Below are 27,853 nucleotides of genomic sequence, written 5' to 3' on the forward strand. Positions count from 1 at the left end.
TCTCATTCTCTAATTAATGATTAGCTAATAAGGAACTATCTTAGTCCTAAATTTGATATTACTTACTGTTTTGTTAAACTTGTTTCTATATTAGTTAATAGCTGAAGTGTTAATGTAGTCCTGCATTACTTCCTGCATAGTTACTTATTAATGACGGACCATTATTCTGTGTTACTGTTTATATGTCTCTGTGGTGTTTTTAATTAAGACAAACCATGTGCAAATTCATCAGTCAACAGTGAGTATTGTCTCCTTATACGAGCTAACAGAACGGAAATGAGGGCCGGAGCTTATACAGTCTTAATAGAGTTGCGCTACATACACAAATCATTTTCTTTTATTAGATATCTATCTTTATTGGATCTACAATAGATTTAAAAAGTCATGTAGTACAAACACAATAGTTTGTTGTTAGTTCACTTTATAAAGTAATGAGAACACTTTTAAAATTTAAAAATATATTAATAAATGTGTAACCATACTTGCTAAGCTAATACATTTGTGATACTTTTTGCAAGTATTGCAAACAGGATTTCCATTATTTTTTTAGATTTTTGACTTTTTTGGTCTTCTCTCCAACACACCTATCTATTACCTGCAGGTGTGTGATGATAATTGTTAATTAATCATATTAAATTCATTATAAATTCATTTAAATTCAATATTTAATGGAAAGCCTCTCTATGAAAACCAAAAAGACATTTGACAGAACAGAACAAGATGGAGATTATGGTGAGTTGCCTGTAATATGTCATGTCATGATGTGAGGAAATTATTTATATGTTTGTCTGCTAAAAATATTGAATCTACATGTCTTTCTCATTTTAATATTGAGGCTTTAATTTGTTGTCAGACTTTATTTTATAGAATATTTTTCCAGTGGTCAGTTTGATTACTTTTTGGGTTGGGTGTTGTAAATGGGCATTGCAATGAATTTCAGTGATGACTGAGGTCTTTCTGTATAACTACATACTACATGCTGTTTATACGTTTAAATTATTATTATTTTTTTTTTTTTTTACCTATTTTATTAATTAAATGTCTTATTGGTTCTCATATAAAGAAATGCACATTTCGCTTGTTTAAGTCTTTATATTAGGCCTAAATGATTATTTTGAATTTCATATAATAAAGTGCAACATGTTTTAAATTGACTATGTTGCATGCATATTATACTATTTGTAACAACATAAACATGATGGAAACAACACATTTATTGATTTTTTTTTTTTTTTTATTAAATCACTGAACTAACAATTAACTATTTTGTATTGTAACATTAAACACCATTAATAGGCTAAAATAATCCTCTTTATATATCATGATATTCTTGTACAAACTGAAAAGTGACCTAATTTAAAAGTATTGTGTTATATATTATATTGTGTCCTGTATTTATTTATCTATTTATTTATTTGCACATTAAGTACATTGGCCGTTACTGTGAATTCCTTCTCTGCTGGATGGTCTCTGTTGGTGAGTGTTGTTGTATGTTATGTGTTTTATGTGGAGCATTGCTGCAAATCCAATTTCCCCTTGTGGGACAATAAAGGTACTTTGACTTTTGACTTTATATATCAATCCAATCAATATCCATGTGAAAATAACTCATAAAAGATTACATGCAGGCCTACACGTGTTGGTACACTGTATACTATTGGATATTATTGCCTTATACTGCAGTGTATCAAAGGTCCTGTTCACACCGTTATTAAGATGTGTTTTGGTCGATCAGATCACAAGTGGATGATACTAAATACAAGTGTAAATGGGGTTTAAAATGTTTTTAGGTTATCACCTTTCCAGTGTCGTAGCCAGAATATATTTACATAGGGGTGGCCAGCAACCAGTCTGCGACGGCATGGAATACTGAGTGAATTTGACCTTTTTCTTCTTATTATTATTCCTTACCTCCAGACATATAAGTGGCATCACACTAAAGTTCAACTTGCTCAGTCAACTTAGTTCTGCTTCTCAAACCCCTCAATAGCTTATCAATTGTTGCCTCTTCATGGATGAGACATGCAGATTACTACATACTGTAGTTCAATGATTTTTCAACCTTCATTGAATTTTATATAATCAGTGAACTCTTCAACAATTCTGAATAAGGGCAGAAGTCTGCCAGAATGTTATTTTTGTTGTATATTTGTACTTTACAAAATTAGCACCTATCTTTTAGTACAAATGCACAGTGCTCACATTTATTTGTGCATTAATGTCTACAGCTTTACCTTTTTAAAGCAGGAGAACCTCTGCATCTGCTGATGAAGATCCAGTTACACTTACAACAGGTGAGTGAACTTTTCAAACAAAAATGTTCTTAACTGTATATTTCAATTTTATTTACATTCATTTGTGTGCCAGTGGTGAAAGAAGCTTTAGACTATCTAGAGCAGAGCGATTGAAAGGTACATAAAAGCTGTTAACTGGTGAAAAAAAAAAAAAAAAAATTATTTGGCCTGACCGATGAATAGACTCCATCCACAGAACAAAGATAATAAACTGTGTATCTGTACATTAGAAATAGACAGACCCATAGCTGACTTCATAAAATCACAATATAATAAACAAATGTATTCCATATAAAATGTAAGCAAGTGAAACGTAAAAAAAAAAAAAGTGCTAAACTTGATAATCAGATAAATATTTGAATCACTTGATTATGGATGTTTAATAACAATATCATAATGATTGTAGGGATTATACTGAAGACCCAAATGTACTCTTCTGAGCTCATGCATTTCTTCATCCCCTGTTTCAACAGTAAATAAAAAAGGTAATTTGTATGAATACTAAGCCAGCATTAAAGAGAATTGATATTTGAATATTTAATGAACATTTCAGATTCTGGTTACATACATCACATCATCACATATTCATTTATCTTCATAGATACAGTACTATAGTGAGTCTCTTCTGAGAATCTCACATTTGATGGTTACTGGTCCCCTTGTGTTGATTTCAAACGCCTTTGTGAAAGAAAAAAATCCATCCGTTCAATTAAGCTCCAGTGTTCTCTGTATAGGCATTAAGAAGGAAACAGAAAAGAAATGAATCAGTGTTGAGTGGAACAAGTTGCAAATGAATTACTATATTTCAATTTAAAAAGTAAAAAGAAGTGCAAGAGATTACACTAACATTAAATTCCTGTAGCTGTCACAGATCTCTTGTTCCCCTGGACTCCATTTCCCAAGATCCTCCTGTTCTCCACACCTGCACTCACTTCCCTCGTCAGCTCCTCATCATCACGGATCACCTGCACCTGGACTCTATTATCTGCACTCCCTTTATAATGCACTCACTCCATTCACTCCTCGTCCGTTCTCTGTTGTGTTAACGTTATGTTTGGTGTTTCCTTGCCGTTGTTTGATTAAAGTTCTATGTTAATTGTGGAAATCCGTATCTGCCTCATCTCTCTACCAGCATACCGTAACAGAAGAACGGACCAAAAAACGACCGGATTTTCCACAGGAAGAAAAAATGGAGACTTTCATCGCCATCTCCATCACCTAGCACTCCTCTGTCTGCTGGCGAACGCCTCATCGGGCTTCTACAGGTGGGTCGTTCGCTGGAGAGGTATGTGGAGGAGTTCGTTGAGCTCGCTTTTCTGTCTGACTGGCCTGATGCACGTTTGATCTCCCTGTTTCTGGATGGACTAGACAATGACACCATCCGTTTTGGTGAACCTGATTATCGTTTCTCCTTAAGCGAAACCATAAATTCCATTTTGTGGCTAAACAACTCCAAATTGGTTGTTGATTGGGTTCAGGATGGGTGTCTGTCTCTAGTCCATCCAGAAACATGGTTGGCCGGGCCAGTCAGCCAGCCACCGTCTTCCTCCGCATACCCCTCCAGCAAACGCCCTGCCTGCCCCACACGGAACCCACACTCCTCCACTGGGTCCCGTAAGCGGAGGAGGAGGAAGCTCCCGCCTCTCCAGGGCCCGCTCCCGCCTCTCCAGGGCCCGCTCCCGCCTCTCCAGGGCCCGCTCCCGCCTCTCCAGGGCCCGCTCCCGCCTCTCCAGGGCCCGCTCCCGCCTCTCCAGGGCCCGCTCCCGCCTCTCCAGGGCCCGCTCCCGCCTCTCCAGGGCCCGCTCCCGCCTCTCCAGGGCCCGCTCCCGCCTCTCCAGGGCCCGCTCCCGCCTCTCCAGGGCCCGCTCCCGCCTCTCCAGGGCCCGCTCCCGCCTCTCCAGGGCCCGCTCCCGCCTCTCCAGGGCCCGCTCCCGCCTCTCCAGGGCCCGCTCCCGCCTCTCCAGGGCCCGCTCCCGCCTCTCCAGGGCCCGCTCCCGCCTCTCCAGGGCCCGCTCCCGCCTCTCCAGGGCCCGCTCCCGCCTCTCCAGGGCCCGCTCCCGCCTCTCCAGGGCCCGCTCCCGCCTCTCCAGGGCCCGCTCCCGCCTCTCCAGGGCCCGCTCCCGCCTCTCCAGGGCCCGCTCCCGCCTCTCCAGGGCCCGCTCCCGCCTCTCCAGGGCCCGCTCCCGCCTCTCCAGGGCCCGCTCCCGCCTCTAATTGTATTTGACGGTATGGATTGGCCCTCTGTTCCAGGCGCCGAGCCAGTATCTCCAGTCTCAGCCGCCGCCGAGCCAACTGCTCCTATGAACTGTGTTTTTGAACCCTCCAGCCCAAAGACTGTTTCCCCTCCCTGCCTCCGTCCATATGTCTCAGCACTGTACCTCTACCTCAAGCCCCTTCGCCCAGATCTCCACCTCGGACCTCTGGGCGATTACCTACACCCTGGCTCCAACCTCCCTCGTCTCCACCATGGCCCATCAGTCCACTAGTCTCACCAGTCTCCATCCTGCCCCCGTTCACACCTTGTTCCTTCGTCGGCCTGCCCTCACTTCTGGACTGCAATCCTCCGCCTCTGCTCCGTCCCTCAGTTCCAGTTGGCCTCCTCACTCCCCCCGGTGTTAACTTTGTATGTCGTCTGTCTTCTGTGGCCTTCTGGAGCCCCGGCTGCGCTTCGGTCAGCGGAGCCGTGGGTTCCGCCATCTCCCGCCGGTCCCTCAGCGCCGCCTGGGCTCGACGGCTTCAAGGCTTCGGCCCCTGACCCGCCATGTTTGGTGTTTCCTTGCCGTTGTTTGATTAAAGTTCTATGTTAATTGTGGAAATCCGTATCTGCCTCATCTCTCTACCAGCATACCGTAACAGTAGCCAGATTAGTTACGATTTAAATCACATAGTTCTAAAACAACACTGTTGTGATTTACATTTAATGCATTTAAAACATGAATTATGTTCATAATTCTCTGTTTGTGACCGCAGAAGGAGTACAACTATTGAGTCACTTTAAAGGAGAGAAACATGCTAATGACCGTATGGCATATATAATAATTCACAAGGAGCAAATAGATACTTTAAATTTATTTAAAACAAACCTTTGAATGAAACTTGCCACTAAAGAGCTTTTCACAATTGTAAGCTTGACCTCTGAGTAATTTATTTGCACATGAGATTCTCATCTCACAGACGTAAGTGCAGAGTAAAAGCTGCTTAAAGGGGTTTGTAGGGTGTTATGTATGCTGTGCTATGTAATTTTGTTTTTGCATATATTAGGCTTGTTTGAGATGCACCTAGCCTCACCTGAAAAGTAGGCGAGAGTAGGGGGCTGCAGTGAGGGGAGGAGTGAAAAAAGTGCAGGCAAGACGGACAGTAGTAGTAGTATTGTTTAGCTATAGCATCTTGTACGATGAAGATGTTTCTTTCTACATCTTTTGCTGTTCAGTTCTGTCAGTTCTGTAAAGCTGCTTTGAAATGATATGTATCGTGAAAAGCGCTATACAAATAAATGTGAATTGAATTCCCATGTATTATAGCCTGTCATTCTCATACACTATTTATGTTGCAGTGCATATTTTTTTTTCTTGAGAAAATTTGCCATGTAGCCTTCTGTAGCCTACCTGATATACAGTATATCCAAAGTAACTGATATTGACGAGATGCAAGTTTGTGAATCCACATGAATAACTACAATGACAGACTGGCAGGAAATGGTGCAAAACAGGGTGGTATTGTGACATACTGATAAGCCTCATCTTTCCATTAATGTTAATGTGCAAATGTGCATTGAAAATTGCCAGATGATAAAACTTGTGCTGTAGGGACCATATTCATATAACATCTAAGGCTAAATGTAGATCTTAACTGGCTGAGTAAGATGGAGATTGACAATAAACAGTAGAAAATCAGTCCAGTCTCTCCAGCTGTAAATGTCATTAGATGTTAGTCTTGTGTTGCTTATAATAAATTATATTATTAAATAATTATAATAATGAATAATAATACCACCCCTGTGTTATAATTAACACAGTTTAATTATATTCCATTTATACAGTGAAGACTATGCAGTGTTATTTTACATTTGATTATTCATTTTCTGGACCTGAATACTTACCTAAAAAATATAAAAAACCCATTTATTTCATTTAAATCACCCCAATCGTTCTAGAATTATTATTTCCAAACAGAGCTATTCAAGTAATCTGTTAAATGTATTCATATCGCAACATAAATCATATCGCAAAAGTTCATTATTTGCATGTGCTTTAAAGCGTTCCGGTTAAACATTTAATTTGCATGCAGTTCTGACATGAGCTTTTTCTGAGCGCGTACACCCGAAGCGTGCACACTAAAAGTCTGTCAAACAGTGCCTGATTACTTCTGATTGCACTAATACTGTCAAATACACACAAGGTTTACATAAACACAGTTGGTTATTGGCTAAAGTGAAAGTAATCATTTGCGTGCAGGTCTTAAAGTGACAGAAGCCTAATAGTAATCATGCTGCCGCTTGTCCTCAAAAGGATCCAAAAATGAAAGATTCTGCCATTATTCACTCTTTCTCATAAACTGTATTAACTTCTTTCTTCTGCTGAACATTTTGAAGAATGTGTGTAACCAAACAGTTGCTGGTCCCCATTGACTGAAAAAATACACTATGGAAGTCACTGGTGACCAGCAACTGTTTAGTTACCCACTTTCTTCAAAATAACCTTTATTTTCAACAGAAGAAATAAACGCATTCCGGTTTAAAACAACTTTCAAAATTTTCATTTTTGGGTGAACTATCCCTTTAATGCTAAAACATTTATTATTGTTATTTCGTTATCTGATCTGTTCATTTTATGTCATTAAGTATTTAATTTAATATTGTGCATTTTGTACATTTACTTTTACTGTACATTTACATTGCACTGTCAGAGAGTTTGGGAATATTCACACATAATTTATACACATAAAAACATATTAAAGGGATCAGTACATCACAGTTGTTGAAACCAATAAGCATTAGGCTATGTCGTCATAAAAGTATGTTTTAGACACTAGTGTTAAGAGTGGTGCTAATCATGTATGTTTTTGTTTGTTAGGTAGTATTGTGTAGTTATAGCATCTTGTACAATGAAGATGTTTCTTTCTACATCTTTTGCTGTTAGATTAGTTCCTTAACTTTAGATTTAGTTTTTTATTTAAGCACCACTCTCTTGCTCCTTCCTCTCCACCAGATTGTTTGTTGATTTGCTTATTCTTTTTACGTTGTACATATTGTAAATATCCAATTTATTACTTAATTACTTCACTTTATTATAATTAACAAAATTTGCAATTAGATTACTGTCTTGTTGTCTGTCCCTTTTCTTTTGCCATCCCGTTACTGCCATGACACACAAATGCAACCATTTTGTTATGTCTAATAATATTCCTAGACAAATATACGAGTAATATAGAAAAATTAACGAGGCACGTCACCAGGGCTTTTATAAAGTAACTAGGGATGCTCGCATTGACCGTTTAACCGTTAACCGAAAGTAAGAATTTTAACCGATTAATACTATCAGTTAAACGATTTTTTTGTTTTTTTTGCTGCATGGTTAAAGAAAAATATGCTATATATATACATATATGCTTATTTGTTAACTCACCGGGCGTTTCACACGTGCCAGACATATTTCGCTAAGCAACAAGCAAAATGAAGCGAGCGAAAAGAAGTACTGACCATTTCCAAGCAATCGATCACAGCGTGCTAACGTTTTAGGACAGGTCGATGGTATATAAATCGTGGCCGAACGTTAGCGTTTGTCAATCAAGCAAAACCGTCCATTCAGAAACCGAGAAATTTGACACTTTAAGGTAAGAGGCTGATCTCTCAGATTGACGCGCGAGCTGGCTTGACTGAAGGATTTTTAGTTTATGGACTGTTTTGAGTTAAAAGCATTGATGGCATCAATAAAAGAGATATCTAAAAGCGAAACGAAAATTATTGCCTCGACCGGCGACACAGTGGGGAGGACGCACGAGAGGAGACCTGCGCGTTTAATTGGTATGTGTATAGCTACTGTAATAGGCCTACTGCATAATACAAAGCTTATCAGTGGCATGCACTTTGATCACGAAAGTGAAAGTGCCTTTTGCGGTCGCATAGCGGTGCCCCCGCGTTCCCATTTCTCTCGATGTGAACCGTGAGCTCCAGTCCATTACAATTCAGGGCCATGGTATACTTCATTTCCCGCATTCCGCTTAGTCTCGTGCGCGAGCCTTTCAAAGAAACTCCTTTGCCCATGAGCGCGGAAAGACGCGTTCGGTATGCACACGTGCACCGTCCGTGGTCATAACAATAACAATCCTTGAGGTAGGCCTGCTATTTTTATTTGACGGAAAAAATGTCTAAAATACCGGTTGTTAAAAGCTTCAATGGATTCACCGTGTTTTTGTTTTGTCATCTTAATTTGTTAAACATTTAAGTGAAAAATATTTAGTGTAGGCCTATTTATTTTATGCCTTTTATTTAAATTATTTTTTTCTGCTGTCAGAAACGCTGCAGGTGCGTGACAATTTGATAATGTGAATCCAGGTTCTGTTGTTTATCTGTTCTATGCTGCTGTTTGCATGTTAAAATAAACCCGTGGAAGACACAGACACTCGTCAATTGTATTTTTTATTTAATGTCATATTATATAGGCTATACAATATTATAATCTTATCAGTTAACGGTTAATAATCGGATAACGAGCGTCGGTTGTCGGTCGAGAAATTTAACCGAAATGATCCCTAAAAGTAACTGAAATTAATGTACACATAAAGTAATGTAACATGTTGCTCGTCAAAAAACATAAAACAAAAAAAAAAAACACAAGAGACAAAGACATTGATCATGTGAGGCTGGACGGCTGTGAGCTGAAGCTGGAAACTGCACTGATTTTACCTGATTTTCCTATAGTCTGTTCAAGACTATTTTCAAACTGAAATGATTCACTACTACTGAGACAATTAATAAAGCATGTATTGTTGTATAAAGCTGTGACAGTGTGCTTTTTTTCTCTTTCCACCTTTGTGTTAAACATTTTAATCAACTTTACATTTCGTTCTGACACAAACCATTTGCTGCAAAAAACTTAATGATTTTTCACAAACATTTGAAAGATTTGTTCACATATCACAGGTAAATAAAGATTATGTAACATCACAGAGATGTTTACTCACCTCAGTTTACAATTTGAGTCTCGTATTACATCTCTGAACCGCTTTGGGTCTCTGATCATATTGTGTATCAGATGAAGCTCCTTTAAAAACTGCAGTGCTTTTGTGTTTATCAAAGACTGAGTTAAAGAAGAAATATCTGTAATGCCACAGTCATTTAGGCTAGAAAGAGACAAACAGATCTTACAAACAAATCATTATGGTGAAGAATTCATGTGAAATCATGCTCATCGTGAGATATTGAGTAAAGTGTTTTGGTTTAAACTGTTGAAGTGATTTTAAACTTTTTGATTCATGTATGTGAATGTTACTGACCTCAAACTCTCCAGTTTACAGTGCTTCAGTACGTCACATAAGTGATTCACTCCTGTGTTTTCTATATTATTCCCACCAAGATCCAGTTCTCTCAGGTGTGATGGGTTTGATTTCAAGTCAGGATGAGACACTGTTTCTCTGTAATACTGCATCTACACAGACTGAAGACAGAAAGAGAAAAGAAAATCACTCAACTCTTTGATGGGCATCTTATTTAAGAACTACAGCAGGTATATAGAACAGCTCTAGAATAGCACGTACAAACATCACAATATTCAAAACCAATGTTCAAGCCAAATTTACCCCTTTGCCTGCTGTATAGTGACACCAACTGTAGTTTTTCCCAGTTTGCATTGTGGGTTCATCAGTAGACCACAGAGGTTTTCACCTCCAGAGTCTCCTAGTTCATTCTGACTGAGATCCAGCTGTCTCAGGTGTGATGGGTTTGATTTCAGAGCTGAAGTCACAGCAGAAAAACCTTCATCTGTCATTCTGCAGTCTTCTAACTTGCATTAGGAGAAATGACAAAAACAATTTCCTCTTACTGTAAAGCTATTAAATCTTCATTGCAAACAGAGAGAAAGAGATCAAATAATAAGCAGGCCTAATACAGCATCATATTAAAATATTTTAATGTTGGCTAATTATAATTTTATCATATAGCCTAAATGCTTATTCCAGCTATTTGACTTGTTACAGGGAAATATTACATTAGTGATGGCAGTGCATAAAATATGTTTACATGATTTCACTGTACAATACTAACACATGAATTTTCTAACACATTAATTTATATATAGCTTACTTTGTCAATATTGTGACCAAATTCTGTGACCAAATTGTTTAAAAATAAATTAAATTAATAAATGTAATGTCATGTAATAATTCACTGATGTATTTCAACAGGTCATGCATTTTCTTTTTGACATATATTCCCGTAACAACAAACACGAGCCCTCTGCATACTTAATTAGCAAATACAACCAAAGACTTTTGTTATTTAATGAGATATGTATTATACATGTCAGAAGATGGTCAATCCAGAGATTCTGTGTAGCAGATCTGATGCATTTCTGAATGACTGAAAACCCTGTAAAGACGTTAATATCAGAGACAGCTGAAAGAGCACCCTGTTTATTTCTTTAGTTTAAAAGAGCACAAGGTTTTGTTGTTATTGTGAGTGTACACAAATAAAAGTAGGCCATTTATAGTTTATAATGATGTCTTGCACTTATATTCATGGCCAAAAATGTTTCCGCTGTCATAAGGAAAAAAATCCATCAGAACTCCCTTTCTTAATGAAACACTGAGCCTGTGTTTGGATGTAGAACCTGGAAGCACTGCAACATAAATAGTGTATGAGAATGACAGGGGAGAGGCGAATTTGTTGAATAAAGTATTTATTTTTGTTTTGTTTTTACGCACAAAAGCATTCTCATCACTTCATAATAATATTAAGGTTGAACCACTGTAGTCATGTTGACTATTTTAATGGAATATACTATTTTACGTTTTACTACTTTTTTGGACCTTGAATGTCGGTAATTTCATTGCTTTCAATGGAGGATAAAAAACCTCTCGGATTTCATCTAAATATCTTAATTTGTGTTCCGAAGATGAACAAAGGTCTTACGGGTGTGGAACGACATGAGAGTAATTAATGACAGAAATTTCATTTTTGGGTGAACAATTAACCCTTTAATTCCTTTATTATGTACACTTAATAGCTAGTTAGCCTAATGTCTAGAATATCAATTTAAGTCTGAATTGTTCCTGCGCGACTTCTCTTTGTTTTTAGTCAGCTTGATCACGTCCTAATAGTTATGAGGGTTCAGCTTCGGTGGGGGTGCAGGACTGTCACGATCACAAGTTGGAGTGCCCTATTGAGCCACCAGAGGGCACTCCAACCCGGACTGTTCCTCAACACACTTTTGACTCCATTTCCCATAACACACTTCCTGGACTCATTATCCTGATTGCACTCAGCTGTTTTGTGTTTGTATGATTAGTGTCTGTCTATTTATACCCTGTTTGTTTCTGCTTTTGTTATTGAGGTTTCATTTACGGTCACTGGTTTTTGTGTTTGTTTCTTTGTTTTCTGTTTGGACTGCTCTGTGGATTTTGACCCTTACCTGCCTGTTGGATTACGCTGTTGGATTACCCCATTAAAGCTGCATTTGGATCTTAACTGTTTGTCTCTGTGCCGATACGTGACAAGGACAGAACGAACTTGTAAATCACGCACCACTCATGTGAAAACGGAGAGTTCCTGCAATAGGCTCCTTCAGAAGGTTTTGTTAGATGTGGTGCAGTGCAACAAAGGCTCTACTGAAATGTTGCAACTTGCCATTATTTATTAAGACAAAAAGCTTGACCATAAAGCTGGGGACACACATAATGACCAGCTGAAACATATAAGACTGAACTCAACACACTCAAAGACTGTTTCTAAAAATAGCTACTAAAAAGTTTAAAGACTTGGGCAGATAATGACTGAATCAGTCTCTACACAACACACTTAACCATTGGTGAGTCACAACAGGACATTCAGACAAATTCAACTCTGCGAGATCTTGTAGCCTACCGAAACAAACATGGATGTAAACAGAGAACAGACAGTCACTGTTACTTATTTGCAGTGCAGTTTGTGCAGGAAAAAAATGGAACACAGATTTTTCTTAGGTTATGAGACGCTAAACAACATGTTATGTCATGTTGGGTGTTGCTAATATATTCAAATAGTGTTAAATAATAAACTTGTCTAAAAATCTTTGTGATTACTGGCATCAGCTGGTTCTTAAATTCTAATACTAGAATCTTTAGACACTGCACACTACATGACTTAAAGGTGCTAAATAGGATCTTTTCATCGACTGAGAAACCAAAGACTGTTACTGAGTTTTTTAAATGAGCGCATGTAAGAACAACCCCCCTCCTTCACAGCTCATTTCAAAGGAACGCCTCCCAAAACTCGTGCACGAGTATTGGAACACGATTGTTTACCTCCAGCATTTGCTGTGTTGTGTTCGTGGATTCATTATGTCGGACTCACCGCAGGTAACTCATAATCTGCAGTTGTTACTCCTGTCTCCTGACAAAAACATTGCATGCAGCGCCTGTGGAGTGTGGAAAGTTACTGGAGCGTGCAGCCGCGCACGTCTCTCACAAGGAACGTCATGGCAGTGATTGACAAGCCAGAGGGCCAATCCCTATTATTCCTTTCAGTGCACCTAATAAATAGTATTTTGTCAGTTAGTAAAGACAGTTTCAAGTAATATTGCAAAAATGTATAAAACAAAACATCCTATTTAGCACCTTTAAAAGCAAAGTGTAATGAATGGATGTGATCAAAATGCTTTAGGCATCATAAAATCCTTCATTTTCTCTTACTGGCAGCTGCTGGTCTGGTGATGATCCAGATGAGAGCAGAAGGAAGCACATTTCTCTTGATGAGGTTCGTTAGGAGAACATCCAGAGAGGCAGGTGAAGATACATCACGCCATGTCTAATTACCATCAAACTTCAGAAGAAGGTGACATTCGTCCAATCCATCAAGGATGAACAGGACTTTAAAATTATTCCTTCTTGTAAGGTTCAGTCCTTTTGTCTCTGGGAAAAACGGACTCATCAAACTTTGTTTTTCATTCTCCTTCAAGTTCATCTCTCTAAATGGAAGAGGAAATATGACGCTGATATCTTGATTTTCTTTTCCTTCAGCCCCAATCCAGAACAAACTTTTGCACAGAGATGGAGACAGCTCTGATCTCTTTGTTTTGTTCAAGTGATTCAAACTATTTTTTTGCATTCAACTGGTATCTCTTGTAATTCATGATGCCTTGAAGCAACTTCAATCTGTCTTACCTCATGTTCAGTATTGACCTGTTCACTACCACCCTGTGTGATATGGAGATCTGTGTAGATGTTGTTCACTTTGCTTTGCAATTCCCTCAAACACACATTGATACGTCTTCTTTAGGCCACATTTTAGATGATGAATGAAGAACAGCTCATCTAAACACAGGAACAAAAAAAGATAGTTGTAGTCTTAATTTTCTCTCCTTCATCAATCTGACAGTTGGTCATGAGTCTCCTGCCTCCTAGAGTATCAGCAACTTCATCTTGATTCATCTTTCTCATGTGAGATCAAGAGCTGCTTCTTTGATACTGCATTTATTCTCAGTAAAGTCCTTCACAAAGTAGTGCATGTTCTCTTTTTGTAATATATATATATATTTTAAATTCTCCAGTTCATTCTTCAGAAATTTGATATTTTTTTCTCAAGAGCCTACAAAGAAAGCAAAACAAAAAGAGAGACAGAACAACAAAATTTAACCAAACCATACATCCATATTTGGTCACAACTATTTATAATAATAATAATTAAAAATATTAGTAAAAAAAATCCAGATAAAAGACAAACATCTTAATAAATTAAAAAAAATACACACAATTTTCATATTTTCATTCTAATTTGATGGGTTCTTAAAAGAAAAATTAAATGGTCAATAAGAATGAACCTATTTGTCTGTTATAATCATTAAATTAACTTTTTCTTTTATTTTTTTTTTTTTACCTTAAACATCCACTGGAGATTGTCTGTGAAATTCTTCTGTTTCAAGTGAGTCTGGAAATTTGAATCTAATGTTTTATTTTGAAGCCTGTTAGAAAATAAAATAAAACACTGCATTTCTAGGGGAAATATTACAGAAATCTCCAGTAAACAAAGAGAAAAAATGCTCTGGTAAATTTTTGAACTAGAAAGTTTTTTTATAATTACTCATTGATGCACTTCCTAACATAGAACATGCGTGATCAAAAATAAGAAACAAATGAAATACCTTTTGATAGATGTTTTTTTCCACACTGAAGATTGGTCCGTCACCATCCTTTGACTATCACTCTTCACAGACAGAGCTGGACACAAGTGAGTCTGATCTTTCACTAATGACACAAAGAGAGGAGAAACTTTAGTACAAATGTTCATCTGTGTCTGATTATGGCACACACTCTCTCTAGCCCTTCACAGAAACAAACATGTACATCACCCATCGCTCATTCTTTTCACAGACGCTGATGAAGCATTTACACAATCATTACTGCAAACTTAAACAATTCTTTGATTTTAAAAATCAATCTACATTTATAACACTACATTAGCACTGCAATATAACTACTGTTATTTATATTGTCCTGGCAAAAATAAAAAATAAGAAAATATTGACTGAAATTGTAATGATAATTTTGCTTATTATCATTGTATGGTTTATGTTTTTTTTTTTTTATTATTAGGAGGTTCTGCAAAACACTTGCAAAAATAAAACAATGCTTAAAGTTTTGGCCTTCACAAGAAAAATCTGAAACATCATAACATGTGTAGCCCTCTCACCAATAAATATGGCTCAAAAATATGAATTATAGAATTATATCTAGGGGAACTTCTAAATTAACAATAACCTGGTGAGAGGCACATTTCTAAATTTACTCAATTTATATTTAAAAAAAATAAATAAACCCAGATCTTCAGATATTCACTTGATAGTGTTAGATTAATGTTTTAGAATTAGACAGTGGAAGTAGATAAACAAAAAAACATCAGGATGTGAACTGAACAATAAACATGCATTTATTAAGACTGGAACTCTTTTGATTTGTTGTTTTTTCCTTTCTCTTCAAATGAAATTCAATCAATGAAATCACAATTCACATGAACACAAGTCCAGAAAATCACATTAAACCACAATAAACCCAAAGTAATGTATTCTACCCAGCTGGGATTTTAGTTTGTTCGTTGGCGCGCTATGTTGGAGCTCTTTGTAATTTGACACCACACTGAATACTCATAGATCCAGAGAAACGCGATTCCAGGAAATCGTTACCGATCCCAAAATCAGGAAGCACAAAGGAAAGAACAGCAGCAAACTGGAGGCATCCAGCGACGACGATCAACACGTCCAGACGAACTTCTCCATCCACGAACGAATCCTGATTTTCCACGCCAACACAGCAGCTTTGATCTCTCCTTCCGATCACTCTGTCATCAGTGCACACTTCTCAGACACTTTCGATCACTTTTGTTAGTTAAAACGCCTTTTCAAAAACAAAAATAGATCCCTTTCTAAACTCAGTCTTTTTGGATATTCAGTTCTTACAGTCTCTTAACTGTTAAAATCGTTAAGCTCAGTCTTTTTTTTTTTTTGTTTGTTTACTAATCCTCATTCAACTCTCTACCGACAATATCAAGCTGTATATTTTTCCCATCTCTCTTGACTCCGCCCCTCGAACTCCAGGGGTCACCATGAGAGCACCTCATTGGTTAAGCAGATTTCCAGCGAAATAAAAATACTTTTTTTCTGTAATTTTCCCCTAAATTTTAACAGCATTAAAACTTCATACACTAACAAAATGTGAATTACTTTGCAAATAACTTCACCCCCAAAATAAAAAAATTGATAAAAAAAATAATGATTGCTATCCCAAATGTGAATCAACATTCCAATATTCAAATACTCTTGATCACAAAAGCAAATAACTTTTATAACACTTTTCTTTTCAATAAAAAAAAAATCTTCCCCCACCAAGAATCGTTATGTCCTCATAACGAGGGAAAAACATAAAAGAAAACATATCTATTTGCACAATAATGAAATTTGTATCACCATAGCAACCACTTTTTGGTACGGTTACAATTCAATGTTAAACAATCACATGTGCACAGCACATATTTCCCAAAGAAAGCGAACAAAATATTATCACTTATGAGTCAACCTTTGAACAACGACTTAATTTACTGTCTTTGGCTTAAAGTAACTGCACAGGTACTCAACCTTTTTGAGGGCACATTCATCCACAAATATGCAGTAGAACAGTATCTAACAGGGTTTACAGCCTTTGTTTGAGCGAGGACAGGCTCAAATTTAGGAACCCCAAGGGTATCATATGTAAACCTCTTAGGCACAATTCTCTCTTTTTGAGACCTCCTACCAGTTTCAGTTACATTATCAGAGATAGTTTGATTCACATCACTCCGATCCACACTCACTAGGTCTCGCACAGGACTTGTGACTGTATCACAGAGATCTGACACTCGACTCACATCTTGCAAATTGTCAGAATCATTTTCTGATAGAAGTCTTGAATCAGACTCTATAGATTCATCTGTTTCAACTCTTTGAGGAATCTCAACTCTTGCATCAGAGTGTTCCACATTCTCTGTGACATTCTCACTAACTACTGCATCCTTCTGAGAGGTTTCTATTCTCTTAGGAGTCAACTGTCAGGTTTCAGGTAAGGGAAACCACACTCCATACATTTCATTCTCACTATCAGAACTTTCATCAACATTCTGATCAACCCTGGTTTCTGTTTCCTGCATTACAGGTACATCCTTCACTTCCTGTCCTGGATTCTGACTGTGTTCAACATTCTTCCTTTGTCTCAGAACTCTATTCCTGGATTTTGGGACACTTCAGGAACTTGGCGCTGTCTCAACCCTTGTCCAACAGGAAGAATGTGATTCCTATGCAGAATCTTGACAGGTCCAGTTCCACTCTCTGGCTTAAGACGAAACACAGGTAAGTTCGGCATTTTGACTCTGGACAATGTAGGGCTCAGCACTCCATCTGTCCGCCAACTTGTGTTTCCCTTGCAATACAAGATTCCTAATCAGGACTCTATCTCCAGGAACAAGGTGAGAGTAATGCAGTCTCTGATCATATCTTCTCTTTCCTGCGTATTTCTTTCCAGCCTTTTCCTCCGCCAGCTCATATGCAGACTTCAGCTCCCGCTGCATTGTCTTGACAAAGCGCTGGTAAGACTTGGTGGAAGTACCATCACTAGACACACCAAAACTCAGATCTATGGGCAATCTGGCTTCCCTTGCGAACATAAGGAAGTAAGGCGAGAATCCTGTGGCTTCATTCAGGCTGCTATTGTACACGTGTACAAGATGTCCAATGTGACGGCTCCACTGCTGTTTCTGCCTTGGATCCAGGGTCCCCAACATGTCCAAGAGTGTCCGGTTGAACCGTTCAGGTTGTGGATCACCCTGGGGATGGTACGGTGTTGTCTGGGATTTCTCCACTCCTAACAGGTCAAACAACTCATGGATGAGCCTGCTCTCGAAATCCCGTCCCTGGTCTGAGTGCATCCGTCTAGGCAGACCATAGTGAATGAAGTACTTCTCCCACAGAACCTTCGCAACTGTGGATGCCTTCTGGTCCTTAGTCGGAAATGCCTGTGCATACCTCGTGTAGTGGTCTGTGATGACGAGGACATTACAGATGTTCTGAGAGTCTGGTTCTATGGATAAAAAAATCCATACACACAAGATCCATAGGTCCATCACTGGATAAGTGTGACAGTGGCGCTGCTCTCTTTGGCAGAGTCTTCCTCTGGACACATCTGGCACATGTCTGGCAGTACTTTTCCACCTCAACCTTCATCCGCGGCCAGTAAAATCTCTCTCTTACCAAGCCATAGGTCTTGTCAAAACCCAGATGTCCAGAATCATCATGAAGCGACCTGAGAACTACTTCATGGAACTTCCTGGGCAGGCACAACTGTTTACGACGAGGTTTATCTGGGGCTTGAGTGCATCTAAACATCACGCCATTCTCCATTACTAATCTGTCCCACTCCCTCACGATCAAGGAAAGGTCCTTGTGAGCTTCCTTCCTGATCTTGGACAGATCTCCTTGTTTGAGTGCTCTCCATATCTCTCCAAGACAAGGATCCTCCTGCTGAGCATGTGACAGATCCACAGAACTCAGTTTTGGAATCATGGAAGTATCCAGAGTGGCTAAGTTACAGTAAGCTCTGGGGACTGATTTAGGAGATCCTCCCAATGACGTGACAATCCTGCTGGCATTTGCGAAGCAATTGGACTTGTCTTTCCCTGGCAGCTTATACAGGGATCTTACTCCAGATGATATATTAGTCCACTCTTGGTCGTTCATTCTCCCCTGCGGACGACGAGACAAGGCGTCAGCATCGATATTTTGTCTCCCAGGCCTGTACTTGAGACTGAAATCATATGCTGAGAGGGCTGCCAGCCACCTATGTCCTACAGCATCCAGCTTGGCTGTAGTCAGAACATAAGTTAACGGGTTGTTGTCTGTCTGAACCTCAAACTTAGCTCCATACAGGTAGTCGTGTAGTTTGTCAACAACCGCCCACTTTACACCAAGAACTCAAGTTTATGCACTGGATAGTTTTTCTCAGAAGGCGTCAAACTTCTGCTGACAAAAGCCACAGGCCTTAACCCTTGTCCTTGGTCCTGGTACAGAACGCCGCCCAACCCTTCACAGCAAGCATCAACATGTAGGACGTACGGAAGCTGAGGGTTGGCAAAGACGAACACAGGAGCCTGGGTAAGCCTCATCTTCAACTCATTAAAAGCAGCTTCACAAGCATCAGACCATCTACTCCCAAATGGATCAGAAGCTTTGTACACTACTCATTCTGGGTCGGGTCCAGCTTTGATCTTTTTCAAGCTTGCGGCAGGCAGACACCCTTGCAACAACTGATTTAGAGGGTAGGACACTTTAGAATAGTCTTTCACAAATCTTCTGTAGTATCCACAGAAACCCAAGAAAGAACGGAGCTCTGACACATTTTGCGGTTGAGGCCAAGATTTCACAGCTTCTATTTTTGAGGGGTCTGTTGAGACACCATCTTGAGACACAATGTGTCCAACATAGCTAACAGACGTCTGACAAAGTACACTTGTCCAAGGACAGCTTCAGTCCTTCGCTCTGTAACCGATCCAACACCTTGAGTAGCCTCTCCTCGTGCTCCTCTAAAGTCCGTCCGAAGATAATGAGGTCATCCAAGTAGACCAACACTTCCAACAGGTTCATATCTCCCACCGTCTTTTCCATCACACGCTGGAAGGTCGAGGGAGCCCCACAAATCCCTTGTGGCATCCGTTGGAATTGGTAAAATCCCACTGGGCAAATGAAAGCAGTCTTTTCTTGGTCTTCTTCACTCAGGGGGATCTGATAGTATCCACTCCTAAGGTCCAAAACACTGAATCACTGACTTCCATTTAAGCAGTCCAGAGCATCTTCAATGCGGGGAACGGTGTATTGGTCAGGGATTGTACGACGATTCAGCGTTCTGTAGTCCACACACATCCTTATCTGGCCGTTCTTTTTCCGGACTACGACGATCGGTGAAGCGTAAGGACTTCTGGAGTCTGCAATTATTCCAGCCTCCTTCAGCTTTTCCAAGTGCTGCCTAACATCCTCGATGTCGGCAGGGGCAAGCCGTCGAGACCTCTCACGAAAAGGCTTATCCTCTGTCAGTCTAATGTGGTGTTGGGTGCTCTTTGAACATCCCACATCAAATTCATCACATGAGAAAACATCCTTCCTCGCCAACATCTTTTTGACTAACCGCTGTTTCCATTGTTCAGAGACAAGGGAATCGGCAAAGTTAAATGAATGCTTGTTCAGTTTAGTCTGACCACTATTCTCTCTGGGTTTAGAGACTGTAGACACGACTTCGACTGGAAACACATGAGCAATGGGCATTCCTCTTTTAATCATCACTGGAAGAGTGGAGACATTTCTGATTGTAACTCCAATCCTTTTTGACTGGACAACAGTAGTGGACTGAACTTCCGCCGCTACTAGCAGTTCCTCAGGAAATCGTGATTCCTCCAGCTTATCTACTAACAGGGTCTTACCAGAAGGAGCAGCAGGATATTTCAGCATCCCATAAACCCTAGTGCTCTTCCCTGGAGGCAATTTCACTGGTTTAGAGCGAAGATACAAGACAGTCCCTCTACTGTCGTCAACATCAGACTTTTCAACAGCAATGATCTGTGCATAAGCATTCTTTATCTCAGGATGGACAGCCAAGGTGTGAAGAAAATCATGTCCCCCTCTCTCCCTACATGCTTCTACCAACTTCTTCACCACAGATGTATTTGTTCCCACCAGAATATTTACATCTCCTTTTATGACAGGATCGGGACAGACCAGCACAAGTGCATCTATGGATTCCGCCACTCCCGCCACAGATCCTGGAAACTCCAGCCTTAAAGACAAACAGCCATCATATGGGTACCGCTGCATGCTCAAACCCCATACTTCCAAATTTTCTATTGGTGTCAATGGCAGATGCTTCAAGTATTTATCATAGAAAGATCTGTAAAGCAGAGTGACTTGTGATCCACTATCCAGCAAAGCCTTAGCATAGATCCCTTCCACCTGGATGGGAAGAACAGAGGTAGGTCCCACTAACCCGTTCGGAAGAACTGCTGGCTCAACTTTGACTCTTTTGCACTTTGTGGAATGTGTCTTTCCCGGAGCTTCAGGCCGTTCCTCTACTGAGCCCCGGAGAAGTTTCCCGACGACTGTCTCATTTTAATGAGTCGCTGGTTAACTCTCCTGAGATTTTCATCCTTTGTACATTCACGCTTCAGATGCCCATCTTCTCCGCATCTGTAACAAAAGACATTGGCTTTGTTTACTGGTCTGGTTTGTGTTTTACTCTCTGCAAGCGCAGCTAGACTGTGCAGGGCAGGATGATCATGGGTTATAGGTTCCTTTGCTGCTGCTGACAGACGAGACACCTCGTTCTTAAGTCCTCTTATCTCCCTCTTTAGCTTTTCTACCTCTGAATCGCCCATGTTAGTGTTTGTGGTATCCACTTCAAGAAATGGGTCATCCGCTGAGACAGCTACATTTGACTGTGCTGAACTCCTGTCTTTCAACAGAGTTTCTTCTTCTCTTACCTCCTTCATTAACTCATTGAAGGAAGGAGGGGCACACAGCTTATGGGTCATTCTCAAGCGCATAGCCACTAGGTCACTGGAAAGGGCACCTCTGACTATTTGTTGCATTCGAAGATGATTCATGGCAGAGAACTCAATGCCTTTCTTCCTCAGCATACTATGCAGCATTCTGTCCAACCTCAGTATGTAGGCTGAGAGCTTTTCTCCCTCACTCTGGTAAGTGCTCCGAAACTTTAACAATAAATCTGAAGCATCCTCAGTAGTGCCAAATGCAGACTCTAGTGCACTAAGATAGTCACTGAAAGAAGCAGATGGATTACTAGTCTTCTCGAACCTCACAATGTCTGCTGCAGGACCTCTGAGACACTCTACTAATCTTTGCTTCTTGACATTATCAGAACACTGCCATTCTTCCAGAATGTGAGTAGTCTGCTCTATCCAGACCTCATACTCATCTTCCCCAGGAGGAGTTGGGATAAATCCTGAGAAGGGACGCAGCTTTCTATATCCGACTCTCTCCTCAGATGAAGCCACATGACACGTTTGAACAAGGGAATTTATGGCATCCACAAGCTGAGTGTTTAGATCAGGTGCAGGGGCAGTCAAACTTGGAATGTCAGCTAGCGATTTCCCTTATTTTTGGAGGAAAGAGATCAACTTGAACTGGAACTCATCTTCCTTATTCTGTTTAGGTGTTTCAGCTGCAACATGAACAACCTGTGTGTACCAGCAGCCTACTTCAGGTTCTCCAAGTTCTGCAGGGATAGACATCTTGGAAATGCTGTCAGCTGTTTCAAGCAAGACAAACTGCAGTCGCTTAGTTTTATCAGAGCGGCGATCAAGCACTTTGCATTTACCACTTCCCAGAACAGCATCCAGCACACTATATATTATTCTGTCTTCACAATCTGCAGAAACATTGCTCAGAATTAGAACTCTATCCAGCTCGACATCTTTCTCTCTGCACCAAGCAATAATCTCGCTAACCTCCATTTTGTTCACTTGTGTCATTTACGATATGTGCTCAGAAAACAGGTAATGGCTGTTAAGCGTTAAGCTCTTTGAAGAAAAGAAAAAAAAATCTAAAAAAAACACAATATGAAATAATTTGCTTTCAAATTTTTCAAACAACTTCACTTTTTTTTGTAAACACAATCCGAATAATCTGAATGATCCCGGACGAGCCCCCACAAAAATGTAGCCCTCTCACCAATAAATATGGCTCAAAAATATGAGAATTATATCTAGGGGAACTTCTAAATTAACAATAACCTGGTGAGAGGCACATTTCTAAATTTACTCAATTTATATTTAAAAAAAAAAATAAACCCAGATCTTCAGATATTCACTTGATAGTGTTAGATTAATGTTTTAGAATTAGACAGTGGAAGTAGAAAAAAAAAAAAAAACATCAGGATGTGAACTGAACAATAAACATGCATTTATTAAGACTGGAACTCTTTTTGTTGTTTTTTCCTTTCTCTTCAAATGAAATTCAATCAATGAAATCACAATTCACATGAACACAAGTCCAGAAAATCACATTAAACCACAATAAACCCAAAGTAATGTATTCTACCCAGCTGGGATTTTAGTTTGTTCGTTGGCGCGCTATGTTGGAGCTCTTTTTAATTTGACACCACACTGAGTACTCATAGATCCAGATAAACGCGATTCCAGGAAATCGTTACCGATCCCAAAATCAGGAAGCACAAAGGAAAGAACAGCAGCAAACTGGAGGCATCCAGCGACGACGATCAACACGTCCAGACGAACTTCTCCATCCACGAACGAATCCTGATTTTCCACGCCAACACAGCAGCTTTGATCTCTCCTTCCGATCACTCTGTCATCAGTGCACACTTCTCAGACACTTTCGATCACTTTTGTTAGTTCAATCGCCTTTTAAAAAACAAAAATAAATCCCTTTCTAAACTCAAGTCTTTTTGGATATTCAGTTCTTACAGTCTCTTAACTGTTAAAATCGTTAAGCTCAGTCTTTTTTTTTTTGTTTGTTTACTAATCCTCATTCAACTCTCTACCGACAATATCAAGCTGTATATTTTCCCATCTCTCTTGACTCCGCCCCTCGAACTCCAGGGGTCACAATGAGAGCACCTCATTGGTTAAGCAGATTTCCAGCGAAATAAAAATCCTTTTTTTCTGTAATTTTTCCCTAAATTTTAACCGCATTAAAATTTCGTACACTAACAAAATGTGAATTACTTTGCAAATAACTTCACCCCCAAAATAAAAAAATTGATAAAAAAAATAATGATTGCTATCCCAAATGTGAATCAACATTCCAATATTCAAATACTCTTGATCACAAAAGCAAATAACTTTTATAACACTTTTCTTTTCAATAAAAAAAAATCGTTCATAAAAAAAATACCTTAAATTTATAAGGGCTCTACACATGCTTTTCTGAAAACAGATTCAGTCTTACAGTCTGTTTCTCTGAGAGACTTATCTTAAGAGAGAGAGAGTCCTTTTCTCACTCCTCTGACATACTGCAGCTTAACTGCCATTGAAAACAGATCAGCACTGGTCAATAATCATTCAGCATGACCTTGAGATGACAATAAGTTACTGAGATGAATAACATGGCAGTTATTCAAGAAAATAATAAGAATGTTGAGTTAGCAACAACAACAACAACGAAAAACACTACATAAAATACAGTTAGTTTATGCATTGTAGAATAATCAAATAGTCTTCTTAATCCTTTCAAATCAGTTCAATGAGTTTAACTGACTCATGGCTCTAAATATAAATTTATTAGACATTTACACTGTTAAAACTTTGAGTGGGAAAACTGAACTCAGTTTGTTACTTTCTCTATTGCTGTTTAATATCATTTACATATATATTTACCCAATCTTTATAAATTGTCAGAACATTTGTCATTTGATCAATTACTTCAAGTTCACAGTGGATTTTATTATTTTCAAAAGCTCAAATAACCGATTGAGTAAAAGTAACCTGAATTGTAATGGGCATATTGTATAAATAATGATCAGAATTGCTACATATGAACTGAAATATTTAATTTAATAATAGCAGATTTTTGCTCTTTGACAAAACAAACAAACAAAAATACATTAAAGTAAATGTCTGGACCCCGTTTCAATAAGTAGGTTCAACCAACTCTGAAGTAAAACTTGAACTCTGAGTTGACTTACCCTGAAACAGAAAACCTAGAGTTTCCCTCATTTCAGGGTTAACATACTCAGAGTTCTCACTTAACCTTCTTTCTAAAACGGGCCCCAGGTTTCAAAATACTTTCGATTTCGCATCTCAAAAACAACAGCTTAAAATGTTATAAGGGAAACCTTCAGAAACATATTCGCTTTGAAATTAACTTCATGTTTTAACATCCGTGTGGCTTTCAAAAGATTGTAATTTCTAACAGATTCTTCATCTGTTCGGAGTAGCAGCCTAGGCGTCAGGTGTTTTGGTTCAACTGGGGATCATGGGACATGTGCGTGTACACAAATTATTTTACTTGGCTTTCCAGCAGATGCCGCCATAGATTTGTTGAATGCTATTTTCCACGAAACACAAATAAACAAATGTTTTCCACATTGTTTGTAAATGTTAGTATCAGCATTGGACTGTGTTGTTTCCTCAGTTTCTGTTTTCATGTACTTAACACAGTTTAGTGGAGGTTTTAATTAGCCTATTTGAGTGCAATAAATTGTCTTATTTTGTTTCTTTGTAGCAGTAATGTATAGTCAGTTATTATGGCTAATTATTTACATATACTGTAAAAGCTATATTTAGGCTATATGGTGTACCCTTACACAAAGAAAATATATTTCCCTATATATGATGGTCATTATAATAAATGATTTAATGGTATATTTGAAAATATACAGAATAATACATTCTGTTAACTTAATATATTATAATATATTGAATAATACAGCCCCTCCTCGAACCGTCACCTTAACGTGGTGGAGGGGTCTGGTTGCCCGAATGATCCTAGGAGCTATGTTGTCGGGGGCTATATGCCCCTGGTATGGTCTCCCAAGGCAAACAGGTCCTAGGTGACAGGTCAGACTAAGAAGGGTTCAAAAGCCCCTTATGAAAAGAATTATAACAAGGTCAGTTACGTCACCCGGTATGGCGCAACCGGGGCCCCAGTCTGGAGCCAGGCCCGGGGTTGGGGCTCGCATGCAAGCGCCTGTTGGTTGGGTCTTACCCAACGGGGCGGTCGAAATGAGTTTCCTCTGTAGGGTGGCTGGGCACTCCCTTAGAGATAGGGTGAGGAGCTCGGTCTCATGGGAGGAGCTCAGAGTAGAGCCGCTGCTCCTCCACATCAAGAGGAGCCAGCTGAGGTGGCTCGGGCATCTGTTCCGGATGCCTCCTGGACGCCTCCCTGGGGAGGTGTTCCGGGCATGTCCCACGGGGAGGAGGCCCCGGGGAAGACCTATGTCATGCTGGAGGGACTATGTTTCTCGGCTGGCCTGGGAACGCCTCGGAATACCCCCGGAAGAGCTGGAGGAAGTGTCTGGGGAGAGGGAAGTCTGGGCATCTCTGCTTAGACTGCTGCTCCCGCAATCCGGCCCCAGATAAGCTGAATGAATGAATGAATGAATGAATGAATGAATGAATGAATGAATGAATGAATGAATGAATAATACAAAAGAAATTGCCACTTTTCATATATTAAAAAATATGTGGATAATGTGTCTCAGTGGATCTGAAAGATGCCTATTTATATATCCAGACAGCCCCCGTCACAGACCGTTTTTAAGATTTGCATTTGAAGGGGTGGCTAATCAGTATACAGTCCTTCTGTTTGGACTGTCTTTGGCCCCACTCACTTTTACAAAGTGCATGGATCCGTCTCTCTCCCCTCTGAGAGGGGTAATCCTGAATTACCTTGATGACTGGCTTGTATTGGCCCAGTCAGCCATTTAGAATGCCTGGGACTCAGGATCAACCTAGCCAAAAGCTCACTGTCTTCCAGCTAACAAATCTCCTTCCTGGGGTTATTGATTCAGCCTAAATAGGGGCCTGGCTATCACCAGAGCACGATGTCACAATCCAGCATCTCAAGGCGTCAAAGTTGGGGCTTCACTCCCCCTCAGAACTTTTCAGATGATGTTGGGACTGATGGTGATAATCAGTAGTTCAGCTGGTCCTGTTACACATGCAGCCCCTGCAGTATTGGCTGAAACCTTGTATTCCAGCCCACGTTTGGTATCTAGGATGCCTCCATATCAAGGTGGACCATGGCCAGACAGGCACAGACTTGGGGTTGGTTTCCAGAAGGAAGGTGGTCTTGACAGATACTTTCAACATGGGTTGCGGAGCCCTGTCGAGGGCAGGCCAACATCTGGCTCCTGATAAAGCACTGAGAGAGTGGCATATCAACTGTCTAAAAATGATGGCAGCATTCCTAGCCCTTAAAACCTTGGTGTCACACATAAACCACCAAGGTGGACTCAGATCGAGGCCTCTGTACAAACTGGTGAAATGCCTCCTCTTATGGGCACAGCACAACCTGTCTTCACTGAGAGTGGCACATGTGCCGGGCAGACTGAACCAAGGGGCAGAGATGCTGTCCTGGGGCAACGTGTCCCCAATGGAATAGACACAATCTGTAGTATCTTCGGGAGGCAAGAGGTCGACTTCTTTGCCTCAGAAGACAACTCTCACTGCCCAATATTCTTTTAAAAGGACAAGGAAGTGCTGGCCCATGAATGGTCCAGTCTTCCCCCGGACGCAATTCCTCCAGTCATGCTGCTCCCCCAGGTCATCAGACAAATCAGCAAGGACAGAAGCACAGTCCCTCTGGTGGCCTATATAATTCTGTTAAACTTCTAAATAATCTAAATTAGTTTCTATTTTCACTTTGTGTAGCGTTTACTACAGTTGAGCGAGTGAAACAGTTTAGTTACATTCAAGCTATAAGGCATGACGAAATTTTCACAGGAAAAAATGTTTAAATATGTAATTTTGATTATCATAGATGAGTTTTAAGAAATAAAATAATTGAATGCGGGGGGACTTTAAATTAGCCTACCGTAAAATATGGTGAAAATGAGGTATTAAAAGAATTAATTACCTGATCATTTTAAAAATGTATAGCCTTTTTAATGAATTAATACACATACTTTTACAGTAAAATATTAAAAATATGCTACGAGTTGATATTATTTTAACAATGGGTCATTTGGATGATGTTATAAGTGACCTGTGCACTTACTAGTTAGTGTCGTTAAGGGAACAATGGAGGTTATGAATCCCTATGCATGTTTTGAACATACAGCCTTTGTGCTGCCAGCCATATGACCATGCGACACTCTCTCTT

At 39.6% G+C, this 27,853-nt stretch overlaps 2 protein-coding genes across 3 annotated transcripts in view; both read right to left on the reverse strand.

Annotated features, from left to right (window-relative positions):
* Positions 1-9,525: 9,525 nt before the first annotated feature.
* Positions 9,526-27,853, reverse strand: part of LOC137030825 (ribonuclease inhibitor-like) — a 39,584-nt gene continuing 21,256 nt past the window's right edge. Inside the window, exons 1-7 of one of the 2 annotated variants that reach the window (XM_067401269.1) lie at positions 15,553-16,015; positions 14,627-14,729; positions 13,650-13,799; positions 13,179-13,453; positions 10,092-10,294; positions 9,789-9,949; positions 9,526-9,635 (exon numbers count right to left, since the gene is read on the reverse strand). In XM_067401269.1, the coding sequence (XP_067257370.1) occupies positions 9,901-9,949; positions 10,092-10,294; positions 13,179-13,229 (303 nt within the window). In that variant the 5' untranslated portion in view covers positions 13,230-13,453; positions 13,650-13,799; positions 14,627-14,729; positions 15,553-16,015 and the 3' untranslated portion in view covers positions 9,526-9,635; positions 9,789-9,900. Of the gene's footprint in view, positions 9,636-9,788; positions 9,950-10,091; positions 10,295-13,178; positions 13,454-13,649; positions 13,800-14,626; positions 14,730-15,552; positions 16,016-27,853 lie in introns of those variants that run through there. The other variant, XM_067401270.1, reaches the window with a different exon arrangement.
* LOC137030758 (paraneoplastic antigen Ma1 homolog) lies at positions 21,118-22,539 on the reverse strand. Its single transcript, XM_067401194.1, has 2 exons — positions 22,267-22,539; positions 21,118-22,101 (listed from the first exon to the last, which is right to left on the reverse strand). Exons 1-2 carry the CDS (start codon positions 22,537-22,539, stop codon positions 21,118-21,120), a joined length of 1,257 nt encoding a protein of 418 aa, XP_067257295.1.

Source organism: Chanodichthys erythropterus, chromosome 11 (assembly GCF_024489055.1).
Source record: "Chanodichthys erythropterus isolate Z2021 chromosome 11, ASM2448905v1, whole genome shotgun sequence".
In the NCBI taxonomy this organism is placed as follows: domain Eukaryota; kingdom Metazoa; phylum Chordata; class Actinopteri; order Cypriniformes; family Xenocyprididae; genus Chanodichthys; species Chanodichthys erythropterus.

Coding starts and splice junctions, on each gene's coding strand:
- LOC137030758 (XM_067401194.1), bottom strand. CDS start 22,539: ATGACACAAGTGAACAAAATGGAGGTTAGCGAGATTATTGCTTGGTGC. Junction 22,102..22,266: donor CAGAACTTGGAGAACCTGAA/GTAGGCTGCTGG, acceptor CTAAACACTCAG/CTTGTGGATGCCATAAATTC.